This window comes from Antechinus flavipes, chromosome 4, assembly GCF_016432865.1.
Source record: "Antechinus flavipes isolate AdamAnt ecotype Samford, QLD, Australia chromosome 4, AdamAnt_v2, whole genome shotgun sequence".
Lineage (NCBI taxonomy): Eukaryota > Metazoa > Chordata > Mammalia > Dasyuromorphia > Dasyuridae > Antechinus > Antechinus flavipes.
The window spans coordinates 1760911-1785257 of NC_067401.1; the positions used below are offsets into that span (position 1 = coordinate 1760911).

The window sequence follows — 24347 nt, forward strand, 5'->3', positions numbered from 1 at the left end:
GCATCTCCCTACACACGAACACAGATGCTGCCCAAAGAGACAAGCGGAGGCAAAAAAAAAAAAAAAAGTCAGATGCTCCCAAACAACCAAATGTCCTTGAGACCGGCCCCTTGTCTAGTGCCTGTTTTGGCAAAAGAGCTATTGTTAAAATTTCCCTCCCTCCCTCCAGAAGGTTTTGACCCTTCATTCAGCCTCTGGGAGGGAGTGCTCAGCCACTGACCACTTCCAGCACCTGAAGTTTCTAGCTGTTCATCCTAAACTTGTGATCTCTCTGCTCTATTTTCTCCCCCAGTAGATAAAGAGGACTAGATAAGTTACCAGGAATGGAATAGGAGCCGCTGTTCATCTCTGTGAATTTAGTGCATAGCACCCTAGATAGTGCAGAAAAGAGTGTTAGGGAGTTGGGTCTTTCCCTTCCCTTCCTGCACTCATACCTCCATGATGTTCTAGCCCACAATGGCTTCTAGGAAATCAAGTACCCTGTCCCCACCCCCCACCCCGGCATATACATACAATGGTACAAAAACCAATACTTGCCCCTTTCTCAGCATTTGTAGGCCTTCGATCCAGTCACCAAATTTGGACCTGATGCATAATTCACTACCAATTGTTCATGCAGTCAGCCTGTGGATGAGCTCTGGGCCCAGCTGTTCAGTGAATTGTATCTTTATAAAAGGGAGAGTAAGACAGAAGCCTTTCCCCCCCTTGGCTGAGAAATTATTCAGCTCAAATTGAAACTATTCCAGAAAATGGAGAACAGGTGGCATGTAAATTTCAAATATAGGTATGTAAATTCACATTATATCTACATATACATCCCCACGTATAGATTGGGATATTTACATAGAACTAGAAAAGGAGCGTTAAAATATTCCCCATCGCTGTGCTCGATGCATGAGAGAGTCCTACCAGACCTATTGCTTGGTTTTATAAGGAAGGTAAATGGTCACCCAACATTAGGTTGGCTTTTTTTCTGTCACAATAAAATCTGATTCAAATACTGGATTTATAAAGGAATCTTATCAGATCCTCTATATTGAGTTATAAATTACCAGAAGAGACTCATGAGACATTTGTTTTGTATTTCATTAAAATATCTATAGACTTAAGTAGCATAAAGTTTTTCTAGTAGAGATTTTGGGCTAGTTAATAAACTAGGAACTCTGAAGAACAGAAGGCAACCCCCAAAAAGAGCAGCTTATTTTCAGTCATACATAACATGAGAGATGGCAAGGCCTCAGGGGAGACACGGCTTTGTTCCAAAAAGCCCAATTCTGGCCCTGACATTTAGGAGCTTTGTGACCTTGCGTAATTTACTTTGCATCTCGAAGATCCAATTTCCTTATCTGTAGGGGGGGAAAAGAGAAAACTGGTATCTACTCCATAGGATTGTGGGAAGGAAAGTACCTACATGACTACAAACATTTTAAGAATGCATTCTAAGTCAAACTTTAAAGAAAATTGAATTTTCTGAGTCCCATAACTAAAAATCCTTTTGGGGTTTATACCTTAAAGATGTTGAGACAGCTGTAAAGTTCCATAGTGCACCTGAGTTCAAATCCAGCCTCAGATGCTAATGAGCTGTGTGAGCCTGAGCAAGTCACTTGAATCTACTGGGGAAGGAAATGGCAAAGCATTACAGGATCTTTGCCAAGAGAACCCTCCGACTGTGTGATCTGTGATGTCCTGAAGAGCTGGATAGGACCAAATGACTGAGCAGCAACAACAAGCTAAGCTAGACAGCGGTACTGATCATACACAGAGCTTAGCAGCATAATGACAAGGCAAGAATTCATTCATTCAGTCCATTGAAGAATAGATTTAGTCAATTCAGGGGGAGAATAGAGAGTCTGAGCTGACTGACAATCAGATTTCCAAGGACTGGTGACTGCCCCTCTTGCAGCTGCTCTGGGCACTTTGTGCCTACCCCTTTGCTAGAGCAATTGGCCAGCTGAGACTTGGGTCAGATGAGCCATTGCACTCCACATTTCAGCCCTGGAGTGGAAACTATTCAAGTCAGCCAGTGTTTGCAAGCAGACCAAGGGCACAGAAATAAGGATGGAGGGTCATGGACAGGAAGCCGGTGCTCTGACCTGGGCATTTCCTTCTGAAGGTTTCTCAAGGACTGACTGGCTTCCTCCAGGATCTCGGGACTCGTTCCATACCCTGAGTGAATCACTAGCTCAGCAACCCTGGCACTGATATTCAGAAAAGCTGCCCCCCATTTCCAAAAGCACCCCCAGAAATGGAATCTGATTTGGAGACAAGTCTCCAGTACTGTGAGCCCTGGCAATCAACAGCCACGGGCCTGTGGTGCAACTTCAGACACAACAAAGATACAATCACTGACCATGAGAGATGCATGTGTGAAACCCGACCTGACTGGATCGTACGAATACATCACTTAAGAAAGCATGCAATATGCAGAATGCACATTTGCATCCTGGATCACCTGCAATGTGCACTTTGTGTGAATTCTTTGCCCGCTTCCCCACATGACCTTCTGAAATCACCCCAATTGATCCATTCCACTGCATTCTCCTAGTTTCTCAAATGTGCCAAGATAGAGTTGGGTTCCACTTAAAAACTCCCAGACTCCCCAAAAGGTGACCCACATGGTCCAAGGATTTTCCAATTGGTAGTAAGATTAACTCCAGCTTTCCTGTAGATAGGAAACTTCTGAGATTTGTCTGTGTCAAGAAGCAGAGGACAAAACTTCTTCTCGTCCCTTGCTGGCGTAGACATGCCCCTCTTGGGTGATGAGAGCTGTACCCGTGCTCGTGACTTGAAACCCTTACACAGCCTGCCCAAAGTCATGTGCCAGTTCACAAGGCCCCGGCTTGGGACTGGAGCGGAGGAGCATTCTTTCCTCCCCATCTTAGCAAGTATTCTGTTCAGGTGTCCACTTTTCTGCATCTGATAAGATTCCTTTATTTGGGTGTTACGTTCCTTTAAAAACAAGACAATGCGAGCCCAAATGTATGCTCTATCCTGGCAGGCTCGGCAGCCGTTCTCACTTTGTGGTTTGGGCCTTCCCCTGGTTACCTCCCAAGGTGGAATGGGAGAGTGCTCATGGCCCAGGCTGGAGATTGATTTCAGTTGACCCACACATGGGCAGCACAAAGGGCCTGGTTTTATAAAATCTGGGCTCCGCCTGAATTTCCATCTGAAATACAGGCTCTAGTCATGCTGGGTTTCCTGCTTGGGCCTAGTTGAAATAGGACGAATCCTTAAACAAACTTTTCTATCGCACATGGTCAGCACAGTTCAGCAAATGACTGGTTGGATTTGAATTCTAGACCTGGCCCTCTTACCAAGTAACTTTGGACAAGGGGGCTTCCATCTTGGCGTTCTCCCAATGGAAGCCGGACCTGTCACTCTAAACTGAGTTTCCTGGGAGAGTAGTCTAGAGACACCATTTTACACGTCAGTGAAGTAAGCCAGAGCAGAAGCCCCCTCAGTCAGGCTGTTTATTTTCTAGCTAATCTCACTGGTTCCCTGATGGGGAGCACCATTACCCACAGGACAGGCCTTGTCTCAGACTCCTCATTTACACTCCTCCCTGTTCTCAGTCCAGAAAGGAGGGGGCCAATCAAATTGACTGTCTTCAGCCAACCTGGCATTTCATGGGGGAGACTTGAGGAGGCCCTTGGGCCTCCCACAGGCCTTGTCTCTACTCTCCCTTTACAAAGTATGGTTCATCTTCTGTTTGCCATGATTTTGGAACCATCTGAAATCATTTTAACCAAGAAATTGTGTCTGGTGGTCCCAGAAGCCCTTTGGGGCTGGGGGATGGATTTGGATTTGGTCTCTTCACCTACACCACATGGAGAATCACAAGTGAGGGCTGAGTATGCAGGACTGAAAGCACTGCCGTGACTTGGACGTGGGAGGGCTGGGTGGGAAGGTGTCCCAAAGGTCCCCGTAGTGACAAATGTAGTTGTATAGACTTTTAAACGATTCCCATATTTCATAGGTTAAAAAAGAAGTATCTGAAAAGTGGGTATATTACACATCCTTTGGTGACTGATCTCAAAGGGCCTTCAGAGAATAGTCATTCTTTTAAAGCTCTGGACTTGATACATTCACTACATGTGTTTTTATTTTGAGTATTATTAATTTGGCTTTTGCTCATTAGTTCCTAGTTGATATTAAGCCCCTTAAGCAAATTAACAAAAGATGCTCTTTGGGGCAAATGGCTCCTTATCCTTTTAAAGGTATTTTGGCTGATTGAAAAAAAAATTTTTTTTTTCTGGAAACTCATTTCAGTGGTCATGGCTCATGTGAAGGCCCAATTGGAACACTCTGTGAGTCATGGAGCCATTGGGAGGCCACGCCCATCCCTCAATATCACACCTTAGTAGATTTTTTTCTTCCTAAAGGAAGTACAAAGTACATGGAAGGAGATTCATTCTCTGCTAACTAGATGGATTGATCCCATGGGGGAGTCCTACATTCCCTGGGTTACCCTGCATTATCTAATACAGTGGAAAGAAGGCTGATTGGGAGTCGGAGCATCTGGGTTCAAATCCCAGTCTCTTCTACTTACTGGCCATGTGACCTTGAGCAAATAATTTCCTCTCCCTGCCTCAGTTTCCTCCTCTACAACATGAGAAAGTCGAACTTAGAGACTCACAGACTCCTAAATCTAATGTTCAATGGGATCTTAGAATGTATTCATCCTCATCATGCTGTCAGCATGAGGCCTCTAAGGTCCCTTCAGAATAAGATCTGGGAGCCCATGAGTCCATCCAAAGGCCAACAGGAGGAGGAATGGGCTCCTTGTTGTTGACTCATCCTGCTAGGAAGGTAAAGAAAGAAACAAAGGTCGGAGGCTTTCTGGACCCACAGTGTGCTTCTCCAATCACCCCACTCCCATAGACATTCACATATATCATTACAAAGCTGCCATGTGAAAAAGCAGAAGGCCTCTGTCCTGGCTGCCCAGAGTTTTACCATGAAAAGTCTGCCACTAAAATGACATCCATTTCACATTTAACCTTGTCAGGAATATGCCAGTCTCCTAATTCCTGTGTGAAAGAAAGAGGGAAATATACAATATACACATCCATATATGTGTGTGTATATTATAGAGTTTGTATATACAAACAGACATTTGTTTCTATGTCTAGGTTTTTTCCATAGATGGGCACTGAGCACCTATGTGTGAGACCCTCTACTAGACACTAGGGTAGATGTGAGAATTGATGACATTTCCATGAAGCTTATGTTCAAGGAAGACTCCTGGCTAAGGCTGAAAGTTGACCTACACCAAGCCTTCAGACCAAAACCTTGCTCCCAAACCAGCTCTCTTCCATCTTCATTGTTGTATTTGTCCTTGACTCCTTTTACCTTCCATTGAGAACCAGGATGGACATTTCTAAAGAATGCTTGGGGACAGAGATTCTATATTTGGGAATAGATTTGATCTTGGTTCTCCAAGAGACCCTTATGGGCAACAGCTTTTTCACTTGTTCCGGTACACAGTAGGTGCTTAATATATGCCTAATGGAATGGAATTCCTTTTTTAGTTAAATTAGAAGTGGTTCTGAACAGTGGGGAATTGTCACAGTAGGGTCAGTCTAAGAAAGGTCTCATGACCCAGACTCCTTCCATTGTGAACCGGAACCCTAAAAGCATATCCCTTTACTTATATGAAGCAGGTCAGACCCTAAAATTGTCACTTCTCCTTAGCTTCCTAAAGCTTCCATTCAAGGCCTCACACTTCAGCAGGAGTGAAGGACACACTGGGAGGAGAGGATCTTAGTAGGTCTATTCAGAGGATGGGTAGAGCCTCCCTGGCAGGGCTGGGGGCAGTGGTAGCCACTCTCAGGGAGGAGGGGCTGCAATTTCACACACTAACGCTGGGTTTCTCTCTTGCAGGCCTATACAATTCAGGGACAATACGCTATTCCACACCCGGATGTGAGTTTTTACCTTGTTTTTTTATTCTCTGCCCCGCCTTGTTAACATTCCCCCTGCCTGCATGCAGCTGTCCGTCACTACTAATATTAATATTACTCACTAATATTAATACCACTGACTCAATGTAACTGACCTGTTCAGTCTCCGTATGACCTTGAATAGCCTTTTAACCTGTTAGCACTAATTGGATTAATCTTGAGGACTTGGCCTGATGTTAAATTGTTTGGACTGTCCCATGCACTCCCTCCGTGACAGTGTCATTTCTCAGAACAGTCCCAGTCGTGGCTTTGCCCCTCTCTCCCCTTGTCCAGCCAGTCAGAGAACTTTGTCTTCATGAGTCTCGTTGAGATGAAACAGGTCAAGGTCCCAGGGCCCTCCTAAGCAGTCAGTGGGCAAGTTGGCTCCATCATCAAACATGGTCCCTAAAGCTCCAAAAGGAAAGTGTGGAGAGCCGGCAATGATGGGATGGTTTTCTATTTGGGGGTGTAGCTTGAATTTGTATGGGTTAAAGGACACAGACTCCTGGGGATCAGTGGAAGGGGAGGCCCAACCTGCCAAGGGGGCATGCTGGAAAACTGTAGGTCTTGTCCCCTGCTTGTTCCCCACTCACAATTTACCCAGAGCCCCCTTGAGTGGTCGTACATGTACACATTCCCTTCACTGGTCATTAAAAAGAGGAACCACTTCCCAATGTTGAAAATTAATGACTGTCCCTCCTACCTCCCTACTGTACCGACTTCTGGAGTGATGATGAGCATTTGATGCCTAGAATTGGACCATGGTAGGGGGGGTGGGGGTGGACGGGGTGAGGTTGACATTTTGGAGGGTTGAGTAGATTATTTTGGCCTTGTGAGGGAAGATTGTACTGGTCAGTGCTAGGACAAGACTCAAGCTGTTTCTATAGTATTCAAGAAGAAAAGGGAGAGAAGAGTTACAGTGGTTACCTCGTGGGCAATGAAATGAGTATATTGGTCAGCTCTACTGAAATAAGCCCGGCCTTTTAGTTCGCCATTTTGATTAGGGTCCCATAAGCTGGGAGAATGAGTGCTTTCTTGCTATGTATGTGAGTGTGTCTCTGTATTTGTATGTGTGCACAAAGGTATATGTAGGGGTGTGTGAGCATATATATGTGTATATGTATATAATCACATAAAACCACAGAATGCTTGTCCAAGATCAAGCAATGCCATCTCTTAGCAGTTAATGGTGGGGACACTGATTTTCCTAGAGCGTCTTAAATGGAGCAGAGATTGAGGTAAAGAAAAAGCCACCAGTATAAGATGTAAATGGGCTGGATGACACTAAAAAGAGGAAAAGAGCAAAATAGGGAGTGGCTGCCTAAGTCCTGCAACAGAATTTTGAGCATCAGTAGCAGATAAATTCTCCTTCTGAATTAAAAAGCTGAAAGCTTTTAATAGTAAATATTATTTTTAAATGCTGATATATTCTATTTTTATAACATAGTTATTTCCATATATTTCTTCCCTTTCTCTCCTTTCCCCCATCATCTTTCCTTTTAATCAAGCAAAAAACAGTTCAACAAAACTAACTAATAGAAATAGCTGTCTTCTACCCATCATCCTCCACCTTCCAGGTAGCATGTTATCTTCATGCACCAAATAGAAAAAGACTTTATTCTCCCCTCCTATGTTTGGGGTAAAGACAAAAAGTCTTGTTCTTTTCTGTTTCTCCTGATGGTTCAGACCCAGAGCAGCCCAATAATTCTTCCTGAAACCCCACAGACTCCACCGATTCAAAGCTTCTGGATCTGGGCAACCTTGCTAGCTTGCAACCTTCAATGGCCCACTTTGTTAATCCTAAATCAGAATGTTGATTGTCCTCTTTGAGTGAAAGTCAGTGTGGATATATGGAACAAGAGGGGAGGAGAGTGGGACAAGGCCTTTCTTCCATTCTTTGGAGGTCTTGCGTGAGAGCAGACCACTCATGAGGGCAAAGTCTTAGCCTTGAGCCCAGAGCTCAGTGCCTGGAAGACTGTACCATCTGAGAAGGGCAAAGTGCATTGGGCCACAGATTATATGGTCTTCAGTCTATCTTTCACCATGGGTCCTGGCTCTTGGGAGGTGGAGCAACTTTAGGAAATCTCCCTGCCCCAAATGCCAAGTGGACATGGAAGCCACATTAGAAAGTCCGGTGGGCCGGCGCTGAGTATGACTGATGGGATTGGGCTCTATAGCTATGGACCCACAGTAACCAGGAGCAGATGATGTGAAAGTTATTACAGTAACATCCATGAGTTCCTATTGCAAGTAACAAGAATTATCTCACACTGGCGTAGCATATTTTATAAATATTGTCTCATTCAACCCTCACAACAACCCTGGAAGGGAACTAGTATTGTTTTTTTGTTTTTTTGTTTTTTTGTTTTTGTTTTTGCTGAGGCAATTGGGATTAAGTGACTTGTTCAGGGTGACACAGTTAGGAAGTGTTAAGTGTCTGAGGCCAGATTTGAACTCAGGTCCGGCACTTTAGGGCTGCTCTATTCACTGAACCACCTAGCTGCCCCAGGGAACTAGTATTATCCCAATTTTATGACCAGGAAACTGAGGGCAAACAGCCATGAAATGAAGTGCCTTGCCTAAAGTCACACAGTTGGGAAGTCTGAGGCTGGATTTGAATTCATGTCTTCCAGTCTCAAGACCAATTGCTCTTCTCTTGCTGCCAAAAGCTAGTGGGGAGACTGCAGGCGCAACATCCCTGAGTTCCCACTGACATTGATGAGAAAGGACGGCACTGGAATGTAACTGAGCGGGTTGGAGCCTAGAGCTGATCCTCGCTGGCTTCCCACATCTGCAGCCAGCAAGACCATGGGAAGCTTCTTCCCACCAGCCCTGGGTCTTCCCTCCATGAGCTGGCTAAATGATACCATGACAGTCAGTGGGGAGGGAAGTTGCTCCCCCACCAGATTGCTGATTTCAAATTTCTTTGTGCTGCTTCTCAATGGGCAGTCCTGGGACTGCCAGAGAATGCAGGTCAGACTCCAGAAAAACTCATTTCCTTACCATTGAATGCCCTGCTGCCAAGGTCTGAGGCCGGCACTGAGCTTGGGATCCTGGGAGGCCAGAAAAGACTCACTGCCATGGGTAGCATGGGGGGTTTGCAAAAGGAGAGGACAGAAAGAGAGCTGTTCCTTGTGCCCTCAAAGGCTGGTCCCATACCACATGGGGGGAAGGATCTGCCTGTAGGTGCACAGTGACCCTTGGATCAACCAACCAGTCAACAAGACTGCAGTAAGCCCAGGCAAGCTACCATGTCGGGGGCTGCTCAGACTAAGACAAGAGCGGGACAGTTCCCACCCTCAAGGAGAATCGTTTCTCTTTTTTTTTATTTTATTTTATTTTTTTAAAATTTTTATTTAATAATTACTTTATATTGACAGAATCCATGCCAGGGTAATTTTTTTTTTACAACATTTCCTTTGCACTCGTTTCTGTTCCAATTTTTTTCCCTCCCTCCCTCCACCCCCTCCCCTAGATAGCAAGCAGTCCTTTATATGTTGGATATGTTGCAGTATATCCTAGATACAATATATGTTTGCAGAACCGAACAGTTCTCTTGTTGCATAGGGAGAATTGGATTCAGAAGGTAGAAATAACCCGGGAAGAAAAACAAAAATGCAGATAGTTCACATTCGTTTCCCAGTGTTCTTTCCTTGGGTGTAGCTGCTTTTGTCCGTCATTTATCAGTTGAAACTCAGTTAGGTCTCTTTGTCAGAGAAATCCACTTCCATCAAAATATGTCCTCATACAATATCGTTGTCGAAGTGTATAATGATCTCCTGGTTCTGCTCATTTCACTCAGCATCAGTTCATATAAGTCTCGCCAGTCCTCTCTGTATTCATCCCGCTGGTCATTTCTTACAGAACAATAATATTCCATAACGTTCATATACCACAATTTACCCAGCCATTCTCCAATTGATGGGCATCCATTCATTTTCCAGTTTCTAGCCACTACAAATAGGGTTGCTACAAACATTTTGGCACATACAGGTCCCTTTCCCTTCTTTAGTATTTCTTTGGGATATAAGCCCAATAGAAACACTGCTGGATCAAAGGGGATGCACAAGAGAATTGTTTCTCTTAAGGAACACATGTGCTTCAAGTACTTTGCTTGGTATATAGTGTTTAATAAGTGCTTATTCATGCATAGATGGGTGTATATAATATAGATGCCCCACAAATGGGTGTATTTATTTCTATAGACAGGCAAATGATATAGTGGGGATGTGTCTAGGAGCTGGGAAATGGGCAGTGATGGAACCAGTGAAGGCTTCCTAGAGTGAAGCCTTGAAGGAAGTGAGGGTTCTGAGAGCTAAACGTAAGGAGGCAAATGCCTGGAGAAGGGAACCGGAGTAGCTCTGAAGGGCAGTTGCTTCTGGCTGTGTGATAGGGTGGAGGCAGTAATCAGAATTAAATGTAAATGGATACTTTCCCATCATCCTCTGACTGGGCCTTCGGACATTCCACCCAAACCATTCAGGCTCTCTATGCTATGCTACTCCCTCATCGCCGAGCACCCAGAGGGAAAGGGGTTGGGGTCAGGCCGGGCTACAAAGAGGTGTCCGTCTTGGGTTCTGCCCTGGTCCCCACGTACAATGTCCTTGTTAAACCATCCCTAAAAATTTAAGCAGGAGCTCTGGCTGATCGCCATTTGTCCCCTCCAAAAATCCCAGGCAGAACCAGCTTTTCTGGAGCCTTTTTCTGCCCCTTCCAGATTTTTCTCCACGGTGATGTTAAGTGAGCGGGTACCGTGGTGGGCACGTTCCTCGAACCAACCTGAGCTCTCTCAACCTGTGGCCCATAACTAAGAGAAAGCGCAGGACAGTCTTATAAAGCCCTGGGGCCTTAGGTCACTGGCTGGCCCCCGAGGAAGTGAAAGAGCAGGACAAGAGTTCCTGTAGAGCTGGGGGTTCTCACCTAGAGAAGTTCTGGAAAAGTTGCAGAATGAGCCAAAGCAGACCTCAGATGGGCCAGCCAGCTCCCCTTCTGCCCCATGAGAGCTCTCTCCTGCTGATCTGCTGATCCCCCAAACTGAGGAGGCAGGAAGTGACAAACTGCTCCCTCTTTATGGAGCAGACACTCTCTACTGCGTGCCTCCTACTTGGAGTCCTCGGGGACAGTGCCAGCAAATGCTCCGAGCCCAGAAACGCAAGACAGACCTGGTCTCTTCTCCTTGGCATCCATATGCAGACTTTGTGCCGGCTCTCGCTGAGCCCCTCTGAAGAGGGAACTGCCCAAGTTACGGGCATGGGGTGGCAGAGCCGATAGTTAGTGGGCATCCCCCTCACACAGACCCAATCGGATGGAGATTGAAGAAGTGCAGCTGGGGGCTCGGTAGCATGGGGTCCCAGTCCTTTTGGCATGATCCCTGAATGGTGCAGAAGGGCAGGTGGAAGGAATCCAGGGCAGCCAAGGAAAATGCCACCTTTAATCCATGTGACTCCCGCCTTCCCCCAGAGCCACCAATGAGCGCTCTAGAACGAGGACCGCGGACCAAGAGCAGGGCCAGTACCAGCCTGGCTTGGAGATGAGGGTCCCCCCTTCCCATTTTCCCTTCTGATGGGTTAGAGGAGCCGTGGCTCTGGTCTCACCCGCAGCTTCAGTCGCTGAGAGCGGAAGGTCTGGCCCTGAGCAATCCCTACTGCTCGGTGCCCCCTTATTTCCTCCTTTCCCCTTGTGCCAACTGTCTGATATGTCTCTACCGGAGGACATGTGGAGCTCTGAGAGCGGCAGAGCCGGAAGCAAAGGGAAGGCAGGATCTCCCTGTGGACACAAATGGCAGACAACGGAATGGCCAGATCCAGGAAAAGGCTGCCTTTGGTCCACTGGCCCCAGAGAGGAAGTGGAAGTGGGGAGAAGTTACAAAGAAGTTACAAAGTAGAAGTTACAAAGAAGTTACAAAGTAGAAGTTACAAAGAAGAAGTTACAAAGTAGAAGTTACAAAGAAGTTACAAAGTAGAAGTTACAAAGAAGTTACAAAGTAGAAGTTACAAAGAAGTTACAAAGTAGAAGTTACAAAGAAGTTACAAAGTAGAAGTTACAAAGAAGAAGTTACAAAGTAGAAGTTACAAAGAGCTGAGCTGGAGTCTTATGGAAATTAAGGAAAATGAACACTGTTAGGGACAGAAAAGCTCTCCCGCAATGGAGCGGGTGTCCCTGATGGGAAGGGGCTCCTCCCCTGAAGGTCTCCAGTCAGTCTGGAGGCCACTGACCCAGGATCTGAAGGGAGGGGGGCTCGAAGGGCTCTACAAGTCTGGCTACCGGGGGCTGCAGATAAGGAGGAGGACATGTCTCCAGAAATGAGCTGCAGGAGAGAACTGTTGCCAGGAGGCTCCTGGGCCACATGTGGTCAGAATGGTCAAATCATCAGTGTGAGGGGTGGTGAGCCCACAGTTTGAATGCTGCCGCTGGCCTGGTGGAAGGGAGATGCAGAAGGCAGGGCACGGAGCGTGGTCACCCAGGCAGAAGGGAGCAGCAGACTGACCTGGTTCTGGTGGGGAGGGTTCAGACCTGCTCCTCCTGGAGGGGAGAGGTGCCCCTGACCTCCCCGAGCCTGACTCAGGCTTCTTGCAGGGCTCTGCCGCTAGGTCCCAACGAAAGCCCCTCGCGGCTGTCCCGGATGTTCTGTCTCTCTCTGGGATGGGCTCATCTGCACATCCCCACCCAGGGTCGGTTCCGGAGCCAAAGCCCGGCTGGAGATGCTGAAGGTAACCCAGTGTTCCTAGCGCTTTCAAGGGGCATTGGGGAGGAGGAAGGGACTGTCTCAGATGATGGCGCTGCTCATTCTGGAGAGGAGGCCATGGGCCTCCAGACAAGGGAAGGGCGTTGCTCGAGATGACCGGGCTGGCTGATGGCAGGCCTGGGCCTCTCCACTCCTAGACTCTTCCCTTTAGGCCCATCATGGCACCCCAGAGATCCATGGGGGCATTCAGGCAGCCGTAGGCTAGTTCTGAGGGAGTAGCCACTGCCCCGGGCATGGCTCGTACTGCTTCTCTGGGCCCACGCTGATGCTTGGCAAGCCTTAGCGTGCCCCATAAGTGTGAGCTGCCCTTTCCTGTTCCCGTCCTATTTGCCTCTTCATGTTAGTGCTGGGGGTTCCCCAGGTTCCCCCACCCTCAGCCGCCTCGGCACTGCCCCTCCCCCGTGACCCTGGGCAGCCCACAGGCCTCTGGGTCCACTTCCCATTTGGGGCCTTCCTTCAACAATCAGCTGTGTCCCCACTCAATTCAGGATACGTTTTGCCATAGAAAACCCCCACTACCACCACCATGAGAGCAGCACCCTGACAAGTGGAGACCTTCCCTCCCATACCTGGTTTTCCCATTTTACAAACTGGGACGAGTCCCCAGATGCTATTTCTTGAAGACTGGCACCCGGCAGGGACCAGAAGCACGCATTTGCACAGAGACAGGAGGTTTGCCCGGCATTCAATGAGAATTGTCTCCCCGGATTCTCCCAGCAGCCCTGGGAGATAGGCCCAGAGGTAGTGACTTTCCTAAGACTGCCAGCTGGGTATCTTCTAGGACAGGATTTGAACCCTGGTCTCCCTGATTCCAAATCCCTGTGGTGCCATCCTGCGGCCTCAGGTGCCCCCCTGTGTGACTCCTTTGTTCTGAAGATAACAGGTTCTCCTTAATCCAGTTCAGCACCACAGGCGGGAGCCCTGGGTGGTCTTTGACGAACCAGCAGAGCCCTCAGCTGTGGGAGCCTGCAGCAAAGCCCCTCCTGGGTGCCAGGAGATGGCCTAGAGCGCCAGGAGAGGGCTGGGCATGTGAGCTGCGCCACAGGGCCTTCAGCATCTCTCCAGATGAAAGGGGACTCTGAGCATCTCAGGATCCGGATGGAAAATGGAGAGCTGAAGGTCAGGTGGGGAAAGCAGAGCCAGCCAAGGGCCCACGGCCCGCTCTCAGCATGAGTGCCAGAGGAGATGAAAGGGGCTCTCATCTCGGCCTCTGCTCCCTTGGCCCCGGGCCCCGCACACTGGGGATGCCTAATAGACACCTTCTCTAATTGGACCGCTCTCCTGGGGCGCCCAACAATGACCCAGGGCAGAAGGAGATGGAACAAGCTTGTGCGGCACAGGCGGGTGCCTCCTGAAGGATGTGGGTCACACACACGGGCACAGAGTCTCTGTCTGCACCAGCCCTGGCATCCTCCTGGGGCTGGACCCCAGAGCCCCTGCGTCGGCTCGGTCACGGCCTGGTGAGTTACCTTTCTGTCCTTCCCTTGCCTTAGCAGCAAGCATGGGGAAAGCCATCTTGATTTTCAGCTGCTCTTACAGATGTTTTACAGTCTCAGCGAGTTGTTTAGCAAAGTCTCTCGAGTCAGAGGGGCCTGCAAGGGAGATGAGATCAAGCGGCTTGTCCCAGCCCATGGGTGAGACCAATATGGCGCCCTCTGGCACCCATGAGCAAGGGGCATCTCACTCCCGAGGCCCTAAAGGTAGAGACATCCGGGCATTTCTAGTCAGTGAAAAACGCTGGGAGGACATGCCCAAGGAAAGCTCACTCTTCTAGGTAGTTGAGGTGGCCCAGCCTCCAGACGCTGCCAGAACTGACCCAGATCTGGGGTCCCAGGTTCAAAACTCAGAGAGATCTGAGCCAAAGCTATGTTAGTTGTACAACTCTGGTAAAGTCTCTCTGGCTGTTTCCTCCACTTTAAAATGGGAACCATTCCCTTCTCCTGTGAGGATGAGATGAGATCATCTTTGCAGAGCACCATACCCAGGGCAGTTCTGTGTAGATTTGTAATGGGAAAATCCTTCTGACTCAGTTTCCTCAACTGCAAAATGAGGCCCATCCCTCCTTCTCCTGTGAGGATGAGATGAGATCATCTTTGTAGAACACCATACCCCGGGGCAGTTCTGTGTAGACCTGTAAATATGCCGGTCTGCATAGATTTTCATGTAGTGGGAGCTGCCCGTGGGTCTCCCTGTCCCTTCGGTTCACAGTGTAGGAAGTGGAGTCTCAAGCTGTTATTTGTTTCCTGTTGCCTCCGCTCATCTGAAGCCCTCTGGGTTCACAGCATTTCTCCTTGCCCGTTCCAGAGTGATTCTAACCTCATTCTCCATCCCCTTCTTCAGAAAAAGCCGGGAGAGGTCAGACTCCATCTCTGTCGCGTTAGCAGGGTCCTCACGTAAATTGCTAACCCAGCAGTCACTTGTGTTCCATTCGATGCACTCGAGTGGAACCTCAGAATCCAGAAGGCTTCTGGCCTGAAACCACTCTCTGTGGCTTCTGGCTGCTGTGGGCGGAGCCGGACAGCTCTTCCCCGAGGACTCTCTGCCCTGGAGGCCTTAGTCCTGCTCCATTTGGAGCGGGTCTTGGGTGGGTGCATGAGGGTCACTGAGGAAGAGAAGGATCAGTGAGTGGCCATCCACAGAGGGAGAACTGGAGATGATCCTGGGCTTCTGCCTTGGGCGTGTCATGCCTTGATTTAGTGCCTGGATCCTTCCAAGCCTCGCCGCCATTCTGATGCAAAAAGGGCATCAGAAGATTAGGATTGGAGATGGTTTGGGGCAGAACCTGCGGCCAGACTAAGGGTAGAGGGCCAGGAGGTGAGAATCCGTTCCAGGTCTGGGATCTTACAGTAACATGGTTCACAAGCCTCCCTCTTCTTAGGAAACACCAGAATTGTACCTGGTAATATAATGCTTAGAAATCCACGACTGAAGCAAAGTGTAATCTCTGATAGGATGGCTCAGAGGCTGACCTTAAATCTCCCATACGATGGCTCAGAGGTGACCTTTGATCTGAGCACAGGAAAAGCAGCCCACAGTGAGACTAGAGGCTTTTGGGAGAAAGGTCCCTGAGGACACTGAGCTGAGAAGTTTATTCGGCTGTTTCTTCCATTTACATCTGAGTGACAAGATCCAGGCCTAATCATTTATATCTCAGTAGATTGTGTTTGTTTGGTTTTGTTTCAAGTCCATAAGCATTGGAGAGACAGACAGACAGACAAAGAGAGACAGATGGAAGGAGGGAGAGAGGGAGGGAGGGAGGGAGGGAGAGAGAGAGAGAGAGAGAGAGAGAGAGAGAGAGAGAGAGAGAGAGAGAGAGTGTGTGTGTGTGTGTGTGTGTGTGTGTGTTAGTTTCCTCCGGAAACTGCCCGAATCAGGCAGACAGACCCTCCTCAAGAGGCTCTGAGCTAAGCCTTCTAGGGAAGGCCCTAGGGAGGGAACAAAGCCTCCCCTGGAGCTCACTGTGGCCCCTGGGTCAGCACTGGCTGATCCAGTTACCAAAGTGCCTTGAAATGGCCCCAAGATATGCACGCAATGGGATGTAACAAGAGGACCTCTCTGTGAGCAGTTAGCACAGACCCTGCAAAGTAACTATAGGAGGGACAGCGCCAGTCCAGAGTGGACAACAGAACAGCCTGGGTGGGGAAGGAAGCTGGGCCTGGGCTGCTGGTCATTCCTTGGCAGAGCTAACAGGGCATGTGCCCATCCCCCGGGTGGCTCAGACGGGGCGCGTGTGCCCATCCCCCGGGTGGCTCAGACGGGGCGCGTGTGCCCATCCCCCGGGTGGCTCAGACGGGGCGCGTGTGCCCATCCCCCGGGTGGCTCAGACGGGGCGCGTGTGCCCATCCCCCGGGTGGCTCAGACGGGGCGCGTGTGCCCATCCCCCGGGTGGCTCAGACGGGGCGCGTGTGCCCATCCCCCGGGTGGCTCAGACGGGGCGCGTGTGCCCATCCCCCGGGTGGCTCAGACGGGGCGTGTGTGCCCATCCCCCGGGTGGCTCAGACGGGGCGTGTGTGCCCATCCCCCGGGTGGCTCAGACGGGGCGTGTGTGCCCATCCCCCGGGTGGCTCAGACGGGGCGTGTGCCCATCCCCCGGGTGGCTCAGATGACAGGGTGTGTGCGAGTGCCCATTCTCCAGGTCTTTGCTTCGGGTTCTGTTGTTTGCATAGTCGGTCCTTCCTCCCTTCTCCACGTCCTTCCCTGTCCCTCTCTTTCCCATTTTCTTCAGTGCCCCGGTTCCCGGCGCCAGCGCTTTGCACCACCCCATTGCTGCTGTCTGACTGTCCTGCCTTCCCTCCCCCAGGGGCTACAAGATCTGGTCGTTCGTTTTGGCCCCGGCAGAGCCCAGGGCTGGGCAGCCTCTACCTTGTGTCTCCTCAGTGTCGACCCCCACGGGCCTCCCAGAATATCTGGGGGGGAGGCGGGACCCCGATGGCCAGAGAGGCTGTTTTGCCAAAGGGGGAGGAGACGGCCCAGTACTGGGGGGACTCTCCCCTTGAGATCTCTCCTTCTGAAACGTTCTGCTTCCAGCAGGGCCCAGAAAGTCTCAGGGCACGAGAGAGGTGGGGGACAGGACAAAGCCAGGGTCTAGGCAGAGCCCAGCTCCGACGTGCTGAGGGCCCTCGGAGCACCCCCCTCCCCAGGTGAACGGGCGGAGCCCCCCAGGAGCCGCAGACCCTAAGCAGCCCTTGCCCAAACCTCGGCGGAGCCCTTGCGGGTTGCCAGAGCCAGCACCTGCCCTCACGGAGCTTGCGCTCGGAGGGGAGAGAGAGGCAGAGCCGAGTTCCCAGGCCGAGCCAGCCCTTCGGGCGTGGCAATGAGCGCCAGGTTCCCGGCACCCCAGAAGCTGTCTCGGGATGGTCCTCGCAGGGCGGAGGGGGGGAGAGCCCCGAGGCCGCGGGGGCTCCATGACCGAGGGCAGCTTTGCCACCTTGGGGGGCTCCCGGGGAGGTCCGGGGTCCGGTGCCCAGCGACGCGGAGGAGCGGGGGCGGGGGAGCATGGCTGCCGCCCACACGGGCTTCCTGCATTTACCCAGGCCAAGTCCTTGTGTTCATGTCGTGTGGGCCATGTGCTGACATGGCGTCCTCTGTCTCGTTTAAGATCTCATTTTGTTCTCGGATTTCTCGTTTTGATTTTGCTTCAGTGTGACGTGTACTCTATGACAATAACCTTCTAGTTCTAATGTCCCTCCTACCCCCTCAGCAGTTGACCAAGCTCCACCAGTTGGCCATGCAGCAAACCCCCTTTCCTCCCCTTGGACAGACCACCCCCGCTTTCCCTGGTACGTACCCACATGCCCTTACTGGTTTCCTTCTCTTCTGTGCCTGTAGCGTTTCTCTCTGTCTCTCTGTCTCTGGCTCTCTCTCCTCTGCTCTCCCTCTCTCTTTCTCTCTCTCTGAGCTTTTTTATTGTTTAAATCCTGGGCCAGTCGTTGTGAATGTTGCTTTGGTGTAAAGGGAGCAGACTTGTGGGGACGGGAAGCACAGGGTCACGTGGGGGGCGGCCACTTCCAAGTCTGTCTCTGTTCGGTCTTGTTTATGGGGGGGTGGGGGGGGGGTCTGTCTCCCCCCAGGCTCGCTAGATCTCAGGCCGAGCAGAACCTCCCCCCTCCCATCAGGGCTTCCCCGGAGCGGAACAGCTGGGCCGCTTTTGCCACTTGCGAGGCTCCCTCCCCCCACCCTCCAAGGAGGCTGTCCTTAGCCGGGTCCTTGAGCTTCGCCCTCCTTCCCAGACCCCAGAGCTTCTCCCTCCGCTCCACAGCCTCATCACCCGGCTCTTTTCTCCAGATTATGGAGCGGTTCTCGCGGGATGTCCCGTCCCGCACTTCCCGAAGGCAGAGGGAGCACGCGGCCCGTAGGCCCCGGAAGGACCAGAGGAAGGGGGAGCGGCCGGCCCCCAGGCCCGAGGGCGCGCTCTCGTCAGAGCCCCCTGCGCGGCTGTGTCTGGGGGGCCAGCGGGGACCCCCCGCCCTGGCTGCGCCCCGGGAGGCGGGTGGGAGAGCCTTTCCTTCAGTTCCTGGGGGATCCCGAGGCCCCATTCTCAATCATATTTTGAGCTTCCCTAGTTGGAATGACATTGCTGATCTCCTCGAGGGCAAAAGCCTTAAATCTCTTTCTTCTTTGCTCTTCAGGAGAAAAGCTGCCTTTACACTCCTCCGAAGAAGCTCAAAATCTGATGGGCCAGTCACCAGGTAAAGCACAGGACCCCCAGGGGAGGAGCTTCCCTCCGCACAGGCACCGCCCCGCGGCCCAGGGAGCCGCCTTCCCGCGGGCTCCGCCCTCCCGCCTAAAGGCGCTGGGCCGGGGGCTGCCCGGCGGCCGCTCGGCTGGGAGGGCGGGAGCTCGCTCGGGAGCAAGACCCCGGCTTCTGGCCGCCCCGTGACTCCGAGCGAGGCCGGGACCCTGAGAGTCCGAGGGCTCGGTCCGAGGCGCCCCCGCCAGTCACCCCCCCCCCGAGATTTTTGGTGGCCGTTTGTTGGTTTTTTGTGACCCGCCCCCCCCCCCCCCGGTCTCCAGATGAGCCCAAACTAGCTAATAAGAGAGTAAATGCGCGTGACGTGGAGTCCGAGCCCAGGGGCAACGTGAGCCAGGCTCGCGGGGGGTTCCAGTGCTCCTGGGATAAGCCCCTCGCTGTCCAGCGCAATCAGTTTCTACATCCGGAAAATTAGAAGGTCGATAAAGGCCTTCAGGGATGACTCTAAAGAGCCTAAAGTACAAGCCTCTGCCCACGCGCGCACACGCACACGCACACCCAAACCCGCATGCACATGTACGCACATACTCACATGCATATGATGCTGCACGCAGGCACAAACTTGCACTTGTGCACACGATACTACACACATGCACAAATGCACGCTGCACATGCACACATATACACGAACATACACACAGGTGCACACTGCAAACATGCACACACATGACACTGTCCACATGTACAAACCTGCCTGCACATAGAGACATGCACTGAACATGCACTCACATAGACAAACATGCACACACATCTGACACTGCACACATGTACCAATCTGCATGCACACAGGCACAAACATGCACACATGCATACGATACTACATACAAGCACAAATGTACACTGCACATGCACACATATACACGAACATACACACAGGTGCACACTGCAAACATGCACACACATGACACTGTCCACGTGCACAAATCTGCATGCACACAGGCATATGATACTACATATATGCACAAAAGTACACTGGACATGCACACACCTGCATGTGACACACGCATATATGTGAATGAGCCTGCAAGCACACAGGTGCACAATGCAAACACACACATGCACAAACCTACACTCCTGTCCTGTCCAGTCCCACAGAGCACTCAGGAGGCCCCCACTCTGGTCGGCTCTGGGCCCATAAAGACCAAAACCAAACAACCCTTCCCTCGAGAAACTCAGACTGGTCAGGGGCAAGCCCGACATGGGACACCCAGTGATTCGGGAAGAGAACCCTGCAGCTGGGGGCATCAGGAGGCTTCCCGGAGGCGCTCGGGCCGAGCGTGTCTGACTCGTGTCGTGCGTGTGCAGGCCCATGGACAGGAACTCCGGGGAGGGCTCCGCCTAAGTAAATGGGCCGGGGCGCAGGAGGGGACGGCCGGGCCACTTTCTGCCCTGCCACTGCAGGCGTCCGCCTCCCGCCTCTTCCTCTGCCCCTGCCTCCTGGCCCATCTCTTGGGCTCCTGCTCCGCTGCAGTGGGACTCGGTGGTGGACAGTCAATGGTGGGTAGCCCCGACCTTCTGGCGGTCTGCGGCTTCCACCACACAGAAGAGACCGCCACCCTCTGTCAGCCCTAGAAATAGCCGTGGCTAGCTGGGCCAGGGCTTCCTGAGGCCTTAGGGCGAGGACGGGGAGCGCTCCTAGGAGAAGGGTGGGAGCTTGGACCCTCGGGATCCTCTGTCTGGGCTGAGGAGGCAGGACAGCCGGCACTGTGGAATGCTAGGAAATCTGTCCAAGAGAATAGAATGAGGCTGCTGAGGCAACCTTGAGCCCCTCCCTGCTGACCTCCCCCAGCCACCTCCGACTGTAGCTGCCAGGTTCGGCCATACATTCGTGTTGCTGCTAGAGGGAGTCCCATGGCCTCCTGCCCTGGCCGAGCGGATGGCTCCTTCCACTGAGACCAGGCGGGAGTTTGGTATTTGGGCCAGAGGAGCGAAAGGAACCCTCTGCCCCGTGGGAAATGGCTTCTCACGGAAGCCGACTCCCGAGGTCCCCTGCCACGGGGCACTGGGGCCATTGTAGGCAGACTTCACGCTTGATTCTGGTTTGACAGTGAAAGACAGAATGCAGGCTGACACTTTCCCATCTCGGTTAGAGAAGTCTTCCCCCCCCTCCCCTCCCCCCCTCCCCCCCCCCCCCCCGTGGTTGCTGACAGACCATCGAAGCAGCTGAGGAGGCGGCAGCAGCTTGGTTTTCAAAGGGAGGCGCCAGGGCACGGGGCCAGGATTCCTCCCGCTACTTAGGATGCTTTCTGCCCTTAGTCAGGCTTCGTTTGTTGACCCGAGGACATCTGACTTTCTAGGCTTTCAGCACAAAACTGAATGAAATCCTTCCTTCCTTTCTTCCCCTTCTTCTTTCCTTCCTTCCCTTGCTCCCTCCCTCCCTTCCTTTTGTTTTTTTCCTCTCTTGCTTCTTTCCTTCCTTCCTTCCTTGATTCTTCACTTTCTTCTTTCCTTGCTTTCCTCCATCCCTCCCTTTCTTGCTTGTTTCTTTCATTCCTTTCTTGCTTCTTTGCTTTATCCTTTCTTTCCTTCCTTCTTTTGTTTTTTGCTTCCTTCCTTCTTTTGTTTTTGCTTCCTTCCTTTCTTCTTTCCTTTCTTTCTTCTTTATTTCCCTCTTCCTTGCTTCCTTCTTTCCTTTATTGCTTCCTTCCTTCTTTTCCCTCCTATCTTCCTTCCTTTTTCCTACCTTCCTTCTTTCCTCCCTTGCTTCTTTCATTCCTTTCTTGCTTCCATGCTTTATTCTTTTTTCCTTCCTTCCTTTGCTTTTTGCTTCCTTCTTTCCTTTCTTCCTTCTTTCTTTTCTTATTTTCTTACTTCTTCCTTCCTTTTTTCCTTTCTTGTTTCCTTCCTTTTTCCTTCCTTCCTTGCTTTTTTGTCTTCCTTGTTTCTTTCCTTCTTTACTCCCCTCCTTCCTTCCTTGCCTCTTTCCTTCTTTACTCCCCTCCTTCTTTTCCTTGACTCTTTCCTTTCTTGCTTGCTTGCTTCCTTCCTTCATTTCTTGCTTCCTTTCTTGCCTCTTTGCTTCCTTGCTTGCTTGCTTCCGCATTTCTTCCTTGTTTCTTTCCTTCTTTACTCCCCTCCTTCCTTCCTTGCCTCTTTCCTTCTTTACTCCTCTCCTTCTTTCCTTGCCTCTTTCCTTTCTTGCTTGCTTGCTTCCTTCCTTCATTTCTTGCTTCCTTCCTTGCCTCTTTGCTTCCTTGCTTGCTTCCTTCCACATTTCTTCCTTGTTTCTTTCCTTCCTTTCTTCCTTCCCTGCTTTCTCTGTGTATCTCAGAGCTGTAGTGGAGTACTTGTATGCCAGTGGTAGTTCTCGCTCACAAGAGCAAGCTATCTGACTTAGCCAGAACAGCTGTGTGTCCTGAAAGCTGCAGCCTCCCTTTGGAGCTGATTGCTCCCCCTTGCACCCCGCCTGCTCTGTGGTCCGTGGGGCTTTTGCTGCTGCCCCTCCCGGGCCAACCATGGACTGGGAGCTGCTCCCTGTGCAGACGGTGAAACGGCCCCCACTGACCCAGAGGAGGGAAGGTCTCCTTGCGTGATGATGTGACTCCCTCTGCTTGTGATACCGCTGGGCTTCCTGTCCCCAGACAGGTTTTGGAAGTTGTCTTAGTTTACACCAATTTGATGTTGTCTGATGGAGGTTAATGGAGGGCAGAAGACAACAACATCCTAGTAAAAGAGATGGTCCCCGCCTGGCTCCGATAACTTCTTTAAATTTGGAAAAGTGATACCTCTTTCAAGAGAAGTGAGGAGGCCCAGGCTCCCCAGGCTCCCTCTCCCTGGAACCTTTGCAGCGCTAAGCCCCCCTCCCCCCAGTGCCTTCCCTCTGTCCCCCCATACGCAAGCAGCTCCCCGTGTGCTCAGTGTGTGCCTCCCCAATGTCGGACAGCGGCGGGTTTCCTTCACTCCGTAACCATGTTCCCTTGCCTGTGACCAGGTCTGGATGCCAGTCCCCCGGCCAGTACTCATGAACTCACCATTCCCAATGATGTGAGTATCGCCTCTCTGGCTCTCCGCGTGCTGCGGGTGAGGGAGGGTCGCGTGTGATCGGGCGCTTCGCTGGGCACTCGCTAGGAGGAGGAGCTGCCGGCCCTCGCTGTGGCCACGCCCACTGGCTTAGCCGGACCGGTTTTGCTTTGAAATCCCGGCTCGCTTTTCTTCTTCCCTTGCGTGCAAGTCAAATGAATTTAGTGCTCATGAAAGAGGCTGGACTGAAAGTTCTCGGCCCTGAAGGAGCCCAGGCCGCTAGAGAAAGCGGGAGTCCCAAAGCCCTTCATCCCTCTGTAAGTCGGCAGGAAGGCACCCAGTCTGGTAGGGTTGGAAGGGGTCTGGGTGACCCTAGTCCAGCCTGCACAGCAGACCAGAATCCCCCTCCCTCGTCCCCGCCGGTCACTCCTCCAGCCTTCGCATGGATACCTCCAAGGGGGTGACCCTTCCCCTCTGGCTCTGGGCCCGCTCTGGGCCCGCTCTCACAATTAGGAAGGTCTCCCTGACACTCAACCATCTTTACATCTCTGCCGCCCTTTTCTCTTGGTTCTCGATCTATAATGGCACTTCCGAGGGATAGGCCTTTAGCTCGGAGAAGACAGTGATTGGCTCTCACCCAGGTCTTAGACCTCCGACTGCCCTTCATCTGACACGAGCTCCGCCATGGTCATGGTTGCTTCCTCTGGAAGGAACTGGAAGAACCAAGTCCTCTTCCTCTGAATGTCTAGAATCTTCACTTCTGGGTTCTAATATCTTGCGACTTCTTCTTGACCTCGGGCCTGGGAAATTGAGCAAGGGAGCGATAGCAGACTCATCAATCCCTTCTCTTCTCCTTGGGGGTAATGAATGATTTACAAGCAGGTGTTTCCTAAGTCCCGATATCCCTGGGAGCCTCTTAACACTCAGAAAATCCACCTACAGCAATGGAAGGTTTTCCTTTCACTATGTGAAAACTCAGAATGGAAGATAAACAGAGAGAGACAGAGAGAGAGAAAGAGACAGAGAGAGACAGACAGTGACAGACAGAGAGACAAGGAGAAGAGAAATAGATAGGATGGTCCAACAAGGGATGTGACTCTACCTTTGTGGACATCCAATGAGGAAAACGGAGGGCCAATAGTGGGTGAAAGACAGGAAGGAAGACTGCGCCAAAGGGACCCCACCTTTGAAAGATTATGAAAGCAATCTGGACTTTAGGCTTCTTTCAAATGCCAAATTCTGCCTTTATTGCCCGGCTCCATCCCCAATCGCTTTGCCTCTGGTAACATTCATAGCAATGCCCAGGATTGCCCCCCGCTCTTGTCTCTAAAGCAGCCACAGGGTCCACTTTTAGGCCCACTTCCATTGCCCACCGACCCTGCCCTGGGATGCTAAGCCCCTCGTGGGGCTGGAAAAAGGGAGCTAGTGTCCTTTGCGTATTAGGAGACGT

General features: G+C 51.3%; 1 protein-coding gene across 23 annotated transcripts in view; it reads left to right on the forward strand.

Moving 5' to 3' along the window:
* The window catches only part of PCBP3 (poly(rC) binding protein 3), a 308429-nt gene that overhangs the window by 261327 nt on the left and 22755 nt on the right, over window positions 1-24347 (forward strand). For 12 of the 23 annotated variants that reach the window (XM_051998341.1, XM_051998331.1, XM_051998338.1 and 9 more), the window contains 4 exons: window positions 5884-5925; window positions 17888-17966; window positions 18816-18875; window positions 22869-22921. In XM_051998341.1, the coding sequence (XP_051854301.1) occupies window positions 5884-5925; window positions 17888-17966; window positions 18816-18875; window positions 22869-22921 (234 nt within the window). The remainder of the gene's footprint in view (window positions 1-5883; window positions 5926-17887; window positions 17967-18815; window positions 18876-22868; window positions 22922-24347) is intronic. The other 11 variants (XM_051998332.1, XM_051998339.1, XM_051998325.1 and 8 more) reach the window with 4 other exon arrangements.